The following is a 15,856-nucleotide window of genomic DNA, read 5'->3' as shown; positions in this document are numbered from 1 at the left end:
AACTGCCCCCGAAGCCACCGTCAACTCTGCTTCATCATCATCAATCATATTTATTGAGTGCTTACTGTGTGCAGAGCACTGTACTAAGCACTTGAAGCGCTCTGCTTCTGGTTTAGATGAATGTAGAGTAAGACACGATAGTCATTTTAGCCCTGAGACCACTCTTGAAGAAATTACTTGGGCGAGAACATCTTTCCACATCAGCATCTAGTTTCAGGGCTCCAACCGCACTCAGAACTGGTTTGAGATTAGTCGCAGCCCAGGCTGTTATTTTAGGAAACCAGAAGCTCGAGAATTTGCACTCTCCTTATAGGCGCCGACTCCCAAACCCTCCTTTAAGCACAAGTTCTTCAAAAGACAGGACGACACCATGAAGGTCCACATCCTACTTTGGGGTACCCTGGCCGTGCTTTGGGGAGCTACTCTGGTGGCAGGTAGGTGCCTTGAGGAAAGATAATAGCATTGAAGATGATATTTGTAATAATAAGAATGATTTTGGGATTTTTCCACTCTTACTCTGTGCTAAAAGATAGAGGATCATCATATCAGACACAGTCCTGATCTACACAGGCTCACAGTCTGTGGGGGAGAAAGAACACATATTTGCAGCATAGCTCAGTGCAAAGAGCCTGGGCTTTGGAGTCAGAGGTCATGGGTTCAAATCCCGGCTCCACCACTTGTCAGCTGTGTGACTTTGGGCAAGCCACTTAGCTTCTCTGTGCCTCAGTTCCCTCGTCTGTAAAATGGGGATTAAGACTGTGAGCACCCCCATGGGGCAACCTGATCTCCTTGTAACCTCCCCAGCGCTTAGAACAGTGCACATAGTAAGCATTTAATAAATGCCATCATTATTATATTTAATCTCCATTTTGCAGAAAAGTGAAGTGATTTGTCCCAGGTCACGCAGATGGTGAGTGGCAGAGCTGTGTTACTTTTTTGGATAGAATGCTAACTGATATTTTCAAATGGGTTTAGGGTCTAAACTTGTTAATGTTTTTTTCCAGTGAGCTTCGTAGTATGGCAAAACTCCATTCTGTTATTCCTTTTCATATTTAAATCGATCCAATTGTTTCTATAACTATTGCAGCTGAAGAGTAGTCGATCAGTTTCTCCTTCTGGAAAAGCTTCTAGAATTCCCTCAGCCCCATGACATTTATGCTCATAGCTGTAATTTATTTATTTATATTAATGTCCATCTCCTCCTCCAAACTGTAAACTCCCTGTGGGCAAGGAACATATCTACCAACTCTGTTTTATTGCACTTTCCCAGGCACGTAGCGTGGCTTAGTGGAAAGAACATGGGCCTGGGATTCAGAGGACCGGGGTTCTAATTCCAGCCCCACCAATTGCCTGCCGTGTGACCTCGGGCAAGTCATTTCCCATCTCAGTGCCTTAATTGTTTCATCTGTAAAATGGGGATTGAATACCTGTTCTCCAGTCACTCATTCATTCAATCATATTTATTGAGCGCTTACTGTGTGTAGAGCACTGTACTAAGCATTTGGAAAGTACCTTCCTACTATGACTGTGAGCCCTATGTGGGACAGAGACTGTGTTCCACCTGATTGACTTGTATTTATCCCAAGGGCTAGAAGGGCGCTTGATACATAGGAAGGGCTTAATAAGTACCAGAGTGCCTAGTACAGAGCTCTGCAAACAGTAAGCATAGACTGTGAGCCCATTGTTGGGCAGGGACCGTCTCTATCTGTTGCCGACTTGTACTTCCCAAGCGTTTAGTGCAGTGCTCTGCACATAGTAATTGTATTTGAATAAATACAATTGATTGATTGTATTAGAAGCAGTATGGCTCCCTTCCTCTTTCCTTCCTGGCTTCCATTCTCTTTGTCCTCTAGCTCTTTTTTTCCCCCTTTTTAATGGTATATTTTAAAGCACAGGGGTAGATGCAAGGTTGGAATCAGGATGGACACAGTCCTGTCCCACATGGGGCTCACAGTCTTAATCCTCATTTTACAGATGAGGTAACTGAGGCACAGAGCAGTTAAGTGGCACCCCCAAGGTCACACAGCAGACAAGTGGCAGAGCCTGGATTAGAACCCACGTCCCCTGACTCCCAAGCCCGGGCTCTTTCCACTAAGCTACGCTGCTTCTAAGCACTCAATAAATTCCATTAACTTGAATATTGTAAAAGGATCAGTTTTCTACACTTATAATAATGGGGGCTCATTTATCGTTTGATTACAAAAATCTCTTCACAGAAAAGAAAGCGTGTTTGAAGCAAACAGAGGAGGAGGAAAGGGTACAGACTATGAAATAATTTCACAGGACATTCTTGTCTTTACTGGGACACCTATTATCTTTTGGATTTCATGAAGTGCTTTTCTTTGTCTCACCATCTTTTATGGGAGCAGGGACAGAGAGCTTAACAGTGATGACAATCACGCAGTGTGAGTGGTTTTCAGCAATTAGGAAAAAAGTATCAGATGAGTGCAAGTGCTAATTGCTTATAAAATGTAATTAAAACCCATTAGTAATCATGATAGCGGCGATTGTTCTCAATTTTCAGTATTTCTGGTATTTCTCATGGATCTTTTAGTACCGTATGTTGTGCCTGGGCTGCAGTGTTGCATTAAATTGCCCTCTGGTGGTTTGAAAGACTTGAGATTTCTCCAAAGTTGCTTTAATGAATGACCAGGGAGAAACATCATAAAACGAAGGTGTGGTATTTGTTAAGCACTTACAATGTGCCAAGCACTGGGCTAAGTGCTAAAGTAGATTCAAAGTAATCCAATCAGAAGCAGTCCCTGTCCCACTTGGGCCTCCCGAATCTCTTCTGAATCTCTTCTCCCCCCCACCTTACCTCCTTCCCTTCCCCACAGCACCTGTATATATGTATATATATTTGTACGTATTTATTACTCTATTTATTTATTTTACTTGTACATATCTATTCTATTTATTTTATTAATATGTTTGGTTTTGTTCTCTGTCTCCCCCTTCTAGACTGTGAGCCCACTGTTGGGTAGGGACCGTCTCTATATGTTGCCAACTTGTACTTCCCAAGCGCTTAGTACAGTGCTCTGCACACAGTAAGCGCTCAATAAATACGATTGATTGATTGATTGATTCTGAAAGCTCACCTCCTCCAGAAGGCCTTCCCAGACTAAGCCCCCCTTTTCCTCTGCTCCTCCTCCCCTCCTCATTGCTCCAACTCGCTCCCTTTGTTCTTTCCACCTTTCCACCCCACAGCACTTGTGTATATAGTTATAATTATATTTATTTATTAGTGATGTCATATACGTTGCCAACTTGTACTTCCCAAGTGCTTAGTACAGTGTTCTGCACACAGTAAGCGCTCAATAAATATGGTTGAATGAGTGAATGATGTGTATATATCTATAGTTATTTATTTATAATGATGCTGTTGATGCCTGTTTACCTGTTTTGATGTCTGTTCCCCCCCTCTAGACTGTGAGCCCGTTGTGGGCAGGGATTGTCTCCCTTTATTGCTGAATTGTACTTCCCAGGCGCTAAGTAATATTAATAATAATAATGTTGGTATTTGTTAAGCGCTTACTATGGGCAAAGCACTGTTCTAAGCGCTGGGGTAGATACAAGGTAATCAGGTTGTCCCACGAGGGGCTCACAGTCTTCATCCCCATTTTATAGATGAGGGAACTGAGGCCCAGAGAAGTGAAGTGACTTGCCCAAAGTCACCCAGCTGACAAGTGGCAGAGCCGAGATTTGAACCCATGGCCTCTGACTCCAAAGCCTGTGCTCTTTCCACTGAGCCACGCTGCTTCCCTATATATAATAATAATAATATTGTTGGTATTTGTTCATTCATTCATTCATTCAATCATATTTATTGAGCGTTTACTGTGTGCAGAGCACTGTACTAAGCACTTGCAAGTACACATTGGCAACATAGAGAGACAGTCTCTACCCAACAGCGGGCTCACAGTCTAGAAGGGGGAGACAGACAACAAAACAAAACATATTAACAAAATAAAATAAATAGAATAAATATGTACAAGTAAAATAAATAAATAGAGTAATAGATATGTACAAACATATATTCAGGATATATACAAATATACATATATATGTATATATATTATACATGTTATGCATATACTGTGCTTAACATATATATTTGTTAAGTGCTTACTATGTGCCAAGCACTGTTCTAAGCGCTGGGGTAGATACAAGGTGATCAGGTTGTCCCATGTGGGGCTCATTCCCGTTTTACAGATGAGAGAACTGAGGCCCAGAGAAGTTAAGTGACTTGCCCAAGGTCACACAGCTGACAAGTGGCAGAGCGGGGATTAGAACCCATGAGCTCTGGCTCCCCAGCCCGTACTCTTTCCCTTGAGCCACACTGCTTCTCTAACAATGCTCTGCACACAGTAAGCATTCAATAAATACGACTGAATGAATGAATGAGAGGAAGGGAGAACTGGTATTTAATCCCCACTTTGCAGAAGAGGAAACTGAGGCACAAAGAAGTTAAGTGACTTGCTTAGGCTACACCCCAGGCAAGTGGCAGAGCCAGAATTAGAACCTAGGTCCCTTGAGTCCCAGCCCCATGCCTCATCCATTAGGCCACGGAGAGCTGTGATCTGAAGCAGCATGGCTTAGTGGCAAGAGCCCGGGCTTTGGAGTCAGAGGTCATGGGTTCAAATCCCAGCTCCTCCAATTGTCAGCTGGGTGTCTTTGGGCAAGTCACGTCACTTCTCTGGGCCCCAGTTCCCCCATCTGTCAAATGGGGGATTAAGACTGTGAGCCCCGCAGGGGACAACCTGATCACCTTGTAACCTCCCCAGCGCTTTGCACATAATAAGCGCTTCATAAAATGCCATCATTAATTAATTTAATCTGACAGATTTTCAGCCTGAAGGGAAGGTGGGAGTAGGGGGTCTGAGGTGGGAGAAATGAGGGATGAGTTTATTCAGAAGACTTACTGAATTGAAAATGTACTGACTCAAAAATAGGTGTCTTGATTCCCAGGCCTGGATTCTTTCCAATCGACCCAATTTTATAATTAAGTTATTTAAAAAGAACCTCCAAACTCAGTCATTATCTGTCAACACTGGCAGCTTTCCCTGAAATAGGACTGGTTTTGCCAGGGCAGAGTGATTTAATATCATTTACAAATAAGAATAGTACCTGAAGTAATGTTCATGCTATGGTTTCAATCAAACATTAGTGTTTATTGAGTGCCTACGATGTGCAAAGCACTGTACGAAGCCCTTGGGAGAGTACAATACAATGAAATTAGCAGACGCATTCCCTGCTGGTAACAAGCTTGCAGAACTCTGTACTAAGTGCTTGGGAGAGTATAATACAACAGAATTAGCAGCCACGTTCCCTGCCCGTCATGAGCTTACAGTCTAGAAGCTTTCAGAGTGAATTTATGACTCGGTGGAATAAGATGCTATAATTTGTAGATGGATAATGGAATAATCCACCAGGTTTCAGATTAATTTTATTTATTGTGGTACTTAAGTGCTTATTATGCGTCAAGCACTGTTCTAAGCACTGGGGTAGATAGAAGTTCATCAGGTCAGACGCAGTTCCCTGTCCTACATGAGGGAGTAGCCTGGCCTTGTGGAAAGAGCCCAGACTGAGCCCCCTTTTTCCTCTCCTCCTCCCTATCCCCCCTCCTTCCCCTCCCCACAGCACCTGTATATATGTTTGTACAGATTTATTACTCTATTTATTTTACTTGTACGTATTTACTATTCTATTTATTTTGTTAATGATGTGCGTTTAGCTTTAATTCTATTTGTTCTGACGACTTGACACCTGTCCACGTTTTGTTGTCCGTCTCCCCCTTCTAGATTGTGAGCCCTTTGTTGGGTAGGGACAGTCTCTATATGTTGCTGACTTGTACTTCCCAAGCGCTTAGTACAGTGCCCTGCACACAGTAAGCGCTCAATAAATACGATTGAATAAATGAATGAATGAGCACCAGCTTGGGAGTCAGAGGATCTGGCTTCTAATTTCAGCTCTGCCACAAACCTGCTGACTGACTTGGAACAAATCACTTCACTTCTCTGTGCCTCCATTCCCTCATCTGCAAAATGAGGATCTAATACCTTTTCTTCCTCCCTCTTGGTGAGCCCCATGTGGGTCCTGATTATTTTATATCTACCCCCAGCACTTAGTACAGTCCTTGACACATAGTAAGCACTAAAATACCACAATTATGGGGCTCACAGTTTCAGTAGGAGGGAGAATAGTTATTGAATCCCCGTTTTACAGTTGAGGAAACCGAGGCCCAGAGAAGTTAAGCGAATTCCCCAAGGTCACACGGCAGATGGAAGGAGATCTTCCTAATTCATAAATTATTCCTGGATATTTTATGGAGCTATATGAACCCTTTCTGTCTATTTCTGTCTATTCTGTCTTCCTTTTTCTGGTGTAGGAAATACAAACCTGGGGTTCTGAGAGCGTTTTATGTCAGGGGCTAGTTTATACCTACGCTCAGTCGCGCAGAGAAACAGGGTGGGAGAGAGGATGAGGTCTGGATAGGTGGATGAAGGAAGAATTGAATCATCATCAATCATATTTATTGAGCGCTTACTATGTGCAGAGCACTGTACTAATCTGATAGCTGGTCCAGCCTTATACATCTGACAATAGAGTGCCTAAATAAATACGATTGAATAGGGGCAGTGGTCACTTGTGGGGCTCCAGAGATGCTGTGGTGAACAATCACAATAAACACAATCACAAAATGAACAATCAGAAAAACAATAAAGCAAGTCTCTTGGCCCTTTAAAGGTCACCTGCCAGTGGGGCATTTTCTCTTCCATCCTGCACAAGGGTTGTGTTTAGGTTTGGGGAAAATCAGGTGAAGGGTCACCTTTTTATGGTATTTGTTAAGGGCTCACTATGTGCCAGACACTGTTCTAAGTGCTGGGGAAGACACAGTCCATGTCCCTCATGGGGCTCACAGCCTTAATCCCCATTTTACAGATGAAGGAACCGAGGCACAGAGAAGTGAAATAACTTGCCCCAGGTCACACAGCAGACACGTGGCAGAGCCGGGATTAGAACCAGGGTCCTTCTGACTCCCGGGGCCATGCTCTAGCCACTAGGCCATGCTGCCTCTCTACATGTCCTTCTGGGCAACGCATCATTCCGGATATTCCGGCCATCATCGGGAGCCACTGGAGGAACCAGGAAGATGGTCACGAGGCCTGGATTGTGCGTCAGGAGGAAGGCAGGCGACCAGGCCTGACCGCTCTGCCGCAAGGGTCCCGACTTCCACCCCTCAGGGTGAGGAGCTAAACCAGGGACCCCAACTACTGGCCCAAAATTTTCCCCGCTCCCTGGTCGGCCTAGATTTTTCTGGTCACATTTTGCCTTGGAAGATCCTCGTTGTTCTGGGAAAATCATATTACAATAACCACTGGTTTAGTGAGAATGAATGGGTTTGAGGAGATAGATGGTTCAAAGATAATAATAATAATGATGCTATTTGTTAAGCGCTTACTATGTGCAAAGCACTGTTCTAAGTGCTGGGGGATACGAGGTGATCAGGTTGTCCCATGTGGGGCTCACAGTCTTCATCCCCATTTTACAGATGAGGGAACTGAGGCACAGAGAAGTTAAGTGACTTGCCCAAAGTCACACAGCTGACATTTGGCAGAGCTGGGATTTGAACCCATAATAATAATAATAATAATGATAATGGGATTTGTTAAATGCTTACTATATGCAAAGCACTATTCTAAGCGCTGGGGCGATACGAGGTGATCAGGTTGTCCCATGTGGGGCTCACAGTCTTCATCCCCATTTTACAGATGAGGGAAATGAGGTACAGAGAAGTTAAGTGACTTGTCCAAAGTCACACAACTGACATTTGACAGAGCTGGGATTTGAACCAATAATAATAATAATAATAATAATAATAATAATAATAATAATAATAGCATTTGTTAAGCACTTACTATGTGCCAAGCACTGTTCTAAGCGCTGGGGAGGTTACAAGGTGATCAGGTTGTCCCACGGGGGGGGTCACAGTCTTAATCCCCATTTTACAGATGAGGGAACTGAGGCACAGAGAAGTTAAGTGACTTGCCCAAAGTCACATAGCTGACAATTGGCAGAGCCGGGATTTGAACCCATGACCTCTGACTCCAAAGCCTGTACTCTGTCCACTGAGCCCCGCTGCTTCTCTGTGATGCCACCACACCTGCCATTTCTCTCTTCAGACGCCTACCTGTATTAGAACCTCCACTAGAACAATGTACTCCCTTGCCAACCATCATTCAATAAATACGATTGAATGAAGGAATGAATGAATCATTGATTTTCCTATAAAGCTGTAAAAATATAATGATCTGTAGGGTCCAATGTGGTCACGTGGAGGAGTATAGAAGCATCAGTTTGCTATGGATAATTCATTCAATCGTATTTATTGAGCACTATGTGGAGAGCACTGTACTAAGTCTACTTGTGGATCATTCATTCATTCAATCATATTTATTGAGTGCTTACTTTGTGCAGAGCAATATACAGAGATGGTCCCTACCCAACAACGGGCTCACAGGCTCTACCAGGCCAGACATGTTGTGGGATAAACTCATCTTAATCCTTCCTTCATATTATATCAATCGATGGTATTGAATTGAGCGTTCATTCATTCAATCGTATTTATTGAGCGCTTACTGTGTGCAGAGCACTGTACTAAGCGCTTGGGACGTACAAGTTGGCAACATATAGAGACGGTCCCTACCCAACAGTGGGCTCACAGTCTAGAAGAGCACTTACTATATGTAGAGCACTGTACTAAGCATTCGGGAGAGCACGATACAACACGATTAGCAGTCGCATTCCCTGCCCGTACCGAGCTTACGGTTAAAGAGTGCAATGGAAACGTTTGTGTTGCGACAGAAATGACTAATTTCTTTCTCTCCTTTCCACCTCATCTTACCTTTTCAGCTCTGGATGATGAAGAAGACGTCCTCGTTGACAACAAGTGTAAATGTACAAGGGTAACATCCAGATTTGTCCCTTCCAAAGAGAACCCCAATGTGGAAGTTCTGGAACGAAACATACGAATCATGTAAGAGAAAAATCTACATTTCCCTTCTGCACTTTAGGAGGCAGTGAATGGGTTTAAATGAGGGCCTGGCAACCTCCAATAGAACAAAAAGAAAATGAGCCAGTCCTGTATGTTTCATGACGCGAGTTTTAGCGGCCTCGTTTTCAGAGAAAGTATTGATTTCTGTTGTGTTTTAGGACAGGAGGGACTTGTGGTTATAAGACAGCTTCCCCATGGGTGTCTCCTGATTCGTTCGAGAGTAGACACGATTGACAGCTAGTGGCCCGATGATTTTTTTAATGTGGTGTATCTAGTTTTATTTCTATTTGTTCTGATGACTTGACACCTGCCCACATGTTTTGTTTTATTGTCTGTCTCCCCCTTCTAGACTGTGAGCCCGTTGCTGGGTAGGGGCCGTCTCTAGATGTTGCCAACTTGTACTTCCCAAGTGCTTAGTACAGTGCTCTGCATACAGTAAGCGCTCAATAAATACGATTGAATGAATGAATGAATGAATGAATGAATGGATGCTGTCTTGAATATTCCCACAGGCCCGAAGTGGGATTGCTCAGAAATGGGGTCTGCCGGGGCTTTTCCATTAATCTGCTGGTTGATTACAATTCTGTTCCAGGGGTTACTTTCCTCCACACACCTTTCATTCGTATTAACAGGACATAATACATTCATTCATTCATTCAATTGTATTTATTGAGCGCTTACTATGTGCAGAGCATTGTACTAAGCACTTGGGAAGTACAAGTTGGCAACATATAGGGATGGTCTCTACCCAACAACGAGCTCACAGTCTAGAAGAGCCCGGGCCTGGGAATCAGAAGCCCTGGGTTCTAATCCAGACGTCTGATGTGTGAATTTTTTTTTTTAATCAATCAATAGTATTTATTGAGCGCTTACTGTGTGCGGAGCACTGTACTAAGCGCTTGGGAAGTACAAGTTGGCAACATATAGAGACGGTCCCTACCAAGTAGAATATCCGCTCACAAGTTATCAAGGTTCCAGGGGAAATAGTGATCCACCCTTGCCTGTAATCGCTCAACACTTGTCAGAGAAATCCTCCTTCAAGAAGCCCAAATCCTGTTCCATCACTAGGATGTGACATTTTCAGACATTGACTCTAACTGGACTTTTTCCATTCTAGTTGGAGATGCCACCTAGAGATGAAGAGAGGATGATGGGGTAGTCGATATATACCCAGGGGTAGCAGATCAAAGAGTTAGATTCCCTAAAATCTAATGAAAATAATGAAATGATTGAATGAATGCCATAATGAAAATAAACATCGAAGGCTGAGTGTGGGTTGTTTTAGAGGTCTTCAGTGTGGGACAAGGAAGATCGTGATTTACCGAAGCCCTGAAAAGACATCTCAAGTTCCAAAAAAATAAAGAGGACCAAAAGAGACTTAGATTAGATAGAGTTGATTAATATAATGGAACATCTTATGGTGGTGCGTCATTATGCTAAAAGGTGATGTTTTTTTCCAGATTTCACCATAGTTTCTGGTTTAATTGCTTCCTTTTCTTTGTTAGAATCCCTCTGAAGACTCGACAGAATGTCTCCGACCCGACTTCACCTCTGAGAACCCGTTTTGTCTACGAGTTATCTAAGCTGTAAGATTTTTGTTTACCTTATGCATGTAGATGAGGAGGTTATTGCAGTGGACTTTTCCTCCGTCTTTCTGCAGCTAACAGCTTGGTGCTCATTTAGGCAAGATGTATTGACACAGAAATGGCACAAACACTCAGATGTTCATCACAATGTTAATTCTGTGGATACTCTCATACGGATAAGTCAGCCATTCCCACCATTATTATTATTATTATTATCATTATTATTATTATTATTATCATTATCATGGTATCTGTTAAGTGCTTACTGTATGTCAAACACTGTTCTGATCTCTGGAGTAGACACAGCCTCTGTCCCACATGGCCCTCACAGTCTCAGTCGGAGGGAGAACAGGTATTTCATCCCTATTTTACAGTTGAGGAAACTGAGGTACAGAGCTGTTTAGTGACTTGCTCAAAGTCACACAGCAGACAAGTGGCAGAGCCGGGATTAGAACCCACTTCTTCTGATTTCCAGCCCCATACGTGGCCCACTAGGCAACATGCTGGTTCTGAGAACCAAAAGTGTAAAGTTAGTTTTTCAATTAGATCACCAATGCACCCATTTGAGGATATTTTTGGTTTCTACAGAATCTAGATAGCCAAATCACCTATCTCTTGGTTCCTTGGGGAACTGCAACAGCCCCAAAGATCAAAAGGAAATAAATCCCAACTGATGTGAATTGATGATTTTATGCCATGATGGACTGTAGATGCCTTATATTAATTAATTCATTCAATCGTATCAGTCATAGGTCTCAGCTCCAAGAGCCCTTGCTAGAAATCTTAATAGAGACTAGTTTAGGTTTTTCTTTTGGAATCGGCTGATGGGAACCATCACGTTCCTCTGGGACGTGGGAAGGGAGGGAGGCTATAATATAACAAACACATTCCCTGCCCACAGTGAGCTTATAGTCTAGAGGGAGGCCAGCCTTTCCTTCATTACCTCATCGATAACATTCATTCAGACCATGCTCTGTGTGCTACTGGACAGGATCCTAATTCATTCAATAGTATTTATTGAGTGCTTACCGTGTGCGAAGACTGTCCTAAGCGCTTGGGAGAGTACAATGCAACAGTAAACAGACACATTCCTTGCCCACAAATAATGGCATTTGTTCAGAGCTTACTACCTGCAAAGCACTGCGTTACTTACCAGATGATCAGTCAGACGCAGCTCTTTGCCCAGCATGGGGCTTCCAGTTGACTCTAGCTCCCAGAGGGCAGGGATTGTGTCTATCATAATAATAATAATAATAATAATAATAATGGCATTTATTAAGCACTTACTATGTGCAAAGCACTGTTCTAAGCACTGGAGAGGTTACAAGGTGATCAGTTTTTCCCACGGGGGGGCTCACAGTCAATCCCCATTTTACAGATGAGGGAACTGAGGCATAGAGAAGTGACTTGCCCAAAGTCACACAGCTGACAATTGGAGGAGCCGGGATTTGAACCCATGCCCTCTGACTCCAAAGCCCGGGCTCTTTTCACTGAGCCACGCTGTTTCTCAGAGTCTACCAACTCTGTTGTACTGTACTCTCCCAAGCACTTAGTTCAGCGCTTTGCACACAAGTAAGCACTCAATAAAATCATCATTAACGGTATTTATTGAGTGCTTATTATATGCAGAGCACTGTACCAAGCACTTGGGAGAATGCAGTACAACAGAGTTGGCAGACAGGTTCCCTGCCCACGGTAAGCTTACAATCTAGAGGAGGAGACAGGTGCTGCTATAAATAACTTCAGATATAACTTAAAGATATTTACGTAAGTGCTGTGAAGTTGGGGAGGGGGTGAATATCAAATGCCCATTGGTCCCAGATCTAGGTGCAATTTTAAACACTGACCGATGAGCTTAATGGTGTGTCTCAGTAGGAAAGAGCACAGGCTTTGGAGTCAGAGGTCATGGGTTCAAATCCCGGCTCTGCCAATTGTCAGCTGTGCGACTTTGGGCAAGTCACTTCACTTCTCTGGGCCTCAGTTCCCTCATCTGTAAAATGGGGATTAAGACTGTGAGCCCCATGAGGGACTGCCTGATCACCTTGTGACCTCCCCAGCTCTTAGAACAGTGCTTTGCCCATAGTAAGCACTTAATAAATGCCATTATTATTATTATTATTATTATTATTGTTATTAATGGCTGCACGCCACACAGAGCTTAGGTTTCCAGCAGTCCACCCCATCTTCTGGTCCACCCTTCAGAAGGCAGAAAACAAACATTCTTCACCGACTCCTCTCAACCATTCCATAGGCCTCGTTACCAAGGCTTCACCACTGTGGAGCCCTCACCAAAACTAGGTGTCAACGGCTAAACAAAGGTATTGATTAAGTGTCTATGGTAAGCGGAGCACCTTATTAAGTGTTTGGGAGAGTACAGTAGAACTGGTAAACACATTCCCTCCCATCTAGGAGCTGACAACCTAATGGCTACACTCAACAACCTAGCGTGCGTGGCTTAGCAGATAAGCCACGGGAATGGGAGTTAGAAGGACCTGGGTTCTAATCCCTGACACTGCCACATGTCTGTTGTGTTGACCTTGGGCTAGTCGTTTAACTTCGGGGCCTCGGTTACCTCATCTGTACAATGGGGACTAAGAGCATGAGCGCCATGTGGGACAGGAACTGCATCCAACCTGATTAATGGACACATAGTAAGCGCTTAACAACGACCATCATCATTATTATCAACCTGAAAGGTCCGCCCGACTGGGTACACTCGACAACCTCACGGTTCTACTTTCCTTTCAGGTGTCAGAAATGCGACCAAACGGAAGTGGAGCTGGACCACGAGGTTGTCACCGCCACACAGGGTAGCGGCTGTGACCAGCCCAGCGATGACTGCTACACGTACGATCGAAACAAGTGCTACATGTCCACCATCCCCTTCACCTACGGTGGGGAGACCAAAATGGTGAACACAGTCCTGACCCCGGAGTCCTGCTATCCTGATTAATTCCCCCCGACCCGACTCTGCCGCTTTCCCTCCTGTGGTCTTCCCAAGCTGACCAACCAACTTTCACCCTATTCATACCTTGAGAGCAAAGCCGCACATGTCCGCTTGTAGAACTGCAGTGCCTAGTTTGTTCCCAATGATCGGAAAGCTAAAATCCTCAAATTGCAGGCTCAACCTTAAAAGATTTACCTGGAATCTCGGGCATTTTCATTGGGCTGTTAGGCATCTGTTTGAAGCTATTCTTTTCTCCCCTTAACCATGTGACCAGGAAGAATTAATATGCCCCACACACGTCCGCTTGTAGAACTGCAGTGCCTAGTTTGTTCCCATTGATCGGAAAGCTAAAATCCTCAAATTGCAGGCTCAGCCTTAAAAGATTTACCTGGAATCTCAAACATTTTCACTGGGCTGTTAGGCATCGGTTTGAAGCTATTCTTTTCTCCCCTTAACCACGTGACCAGGAAGAATTAATATGTCCCTTCTCACAAAGCAGCAAGGGAGTGGAAGCTCGGAGTCCGGACCGATATCTTAGACACATTCTGGAAAAAGGATCTTATTTTTAGCTCCTTACTGGCTCGCTCAGGGGAGTGACACTTCTTATATGACATCCTGTTCTGTGAACATTAGCTGCAGGCCTGTGCCTAAGGCCCATGAGAAGAGAAACATCCACATGCACTTGATCCTCTAATGAGCAATGCACTTATTGGTAAATCACAAATCAGTTTAATGAATATTTTCAGGAAAAAAGTAGGCTGAAAAAAAGGCAACTCGATATCCTCTCTGAAGGTAGGCTTCACTGAAAGTTGTCTATTTAAAGGCATAATAAAAACAGTGGTTATTTTAGGTGAGAAATTTCACTTACAATCCAAGGTGACTTGAATCCAGCTACCTACTGTATTTGCTTTCAAATCGTTTCATTTATACTCCAAGGTGATTTGAACTTAACTCCCTACTCCATTTACTCTTAAATTGTCTCTCCATGAAAGCCAACAAGTCATAGAAATTTGAATCCACGGTTCCTCCTCACAGCCTCAGGAAGAAGAGGTGTTGGTCTTTAAGCTGGCTGATGCGGAGCTTGTCTAAATTTTGTTAAAAAAAAATTGCTTCATGGATTCACAGAGTTGTCCTGAGAAATTCTGGTATGGCTTCATTTATGCTGCAAAATTGCATGTATGTCTACATATGAGTTCCTTAACCTGAAAAATTAAATATCTGCATAAGAAACTGTCTGTGTGAAATGCAAGTCTTTGGAGAAAATGCTCTGCATCAGTCATCAACGGCAAAGTTTAACACAAACCATTTTCACCAAGAATTGGATTACAGTTAAGGAGGCAATAGGCGTCACCCTGGCCCTAATTTAATTAAGCCATTTCAATTAACAGAACATCCCATGCTCAAGGGACCCATTTCTGAAATCAGACAGGTGGGATGAATGAGAGCCAACTACCTGCATACCTGTCCTCAATCAGCACAGTACAACCATCCCAAACCTATAGAAAGTAGATTTAGGCTGAAATTTTTCAATCAAGGCTTGTATTATCCTTTGCATGAAGGGAAACATTTATTAAAAACAAACAAAAAAATAGCCCATATCCGTGTACTTACAGTTTTAGAGTAATTTCTACCGTGCATGAATAAGGGGAATTGCCAGAAGCTCTTTTGTAGGTAATTTTTTAGATTAACTACAAGCTATGATGTCTGACTTTATTTGGAGCATAGAGGCCAGTATTGCCAAAGGACAACGCTGTCAAAATACAGGCCAGCTTTGAGAATTAAAGAGACTAAAATTTGGAAAAACATAAGGCATGATGACAACAAAAGAGATAGGAAGAGATTGCAAGGAGCTAGGTTTTTATATAGATCCCTCTTGGGGTATCAGCTCTTTGGAGCATTCTGATTTTCACTTCTGAGCCTTAGAACCATAGTTGCTAGTCTAAGGACATTTAAGGAGAATGGTAAGGGTAATCAGGAAAGGGGTCTGAAGTAAGTCCAAGGTAATAATAATATTTATTAAGCCCTCATTGCACCAAGCTCTGGGGTAGATATAAAATAATCAGATTGGGCATTGTCCATGTCCCGCAAGGGACACAATCTAACTGGAAGGGAGATCAGATGAGGAAACTGAGGCACAGAGAAGTGACTTCCCTGAGGTCACAGGGAAGGGGCATAGCTGGGATTAGAGTCTTAGTTTCCTGGTTCCCTGTTCCGTATAAACTGTTGGACATTTTCCAGTAGTCCAAAATGGAGACACCAAACTTTAAG

At 43.3% G+C, this 15,856-nt stretch overlaps 1 protein-coding gene across 1 annotated transcript; it reads left to right on the top strand.

Moving 5' to 3' along the window:
* The first annotated feature begins 220 nt into the window (after positions 1–220).
* Positions 221–14,818, top strand: JCHAIN (joining chain of multimeric IgA and IgM). Its single transcript, XM_038759889.1, has 4 exons — positions 221–434; positions 8,914–9,037; positions 10,561–10,641; positions 13,390–14,818. Exons 1-4 carry the CDS (start codon positions 371–373, stop codon positions 13,592–13,594), a joined length of 474 nt encoding a protein of 157 aa, XP_038615817.1. The 5' UTR covers positions 221–370; the 3' UTR covers positions 13,595–14,818.
* The last annotated feature ends 1,038 nt before the right edge of the window (positions 14,819–15,856 follow it).

This window comes from Tachyglossus aculeatus, chromosome 17 (assembly GCF_015852505.1).
Source record: "Tachyglossus aculeatus isolate mTacAcu1 chromosome 17, mTacAcu1.pri, whole genome shotgun sequence".
NCBI classification, from domain to species: Eukaryota; Metazoa; Chordata; class Mammalia; order Monotremata; family Tachyglossidae; genus Tachyglossus; species Tachyglossus aculeatus.
The sequence above is the reverse complement of the archived record's forward strand: the minus strand, read 5'-3'. Positions and strand labels throughout refer to the sequence as shown.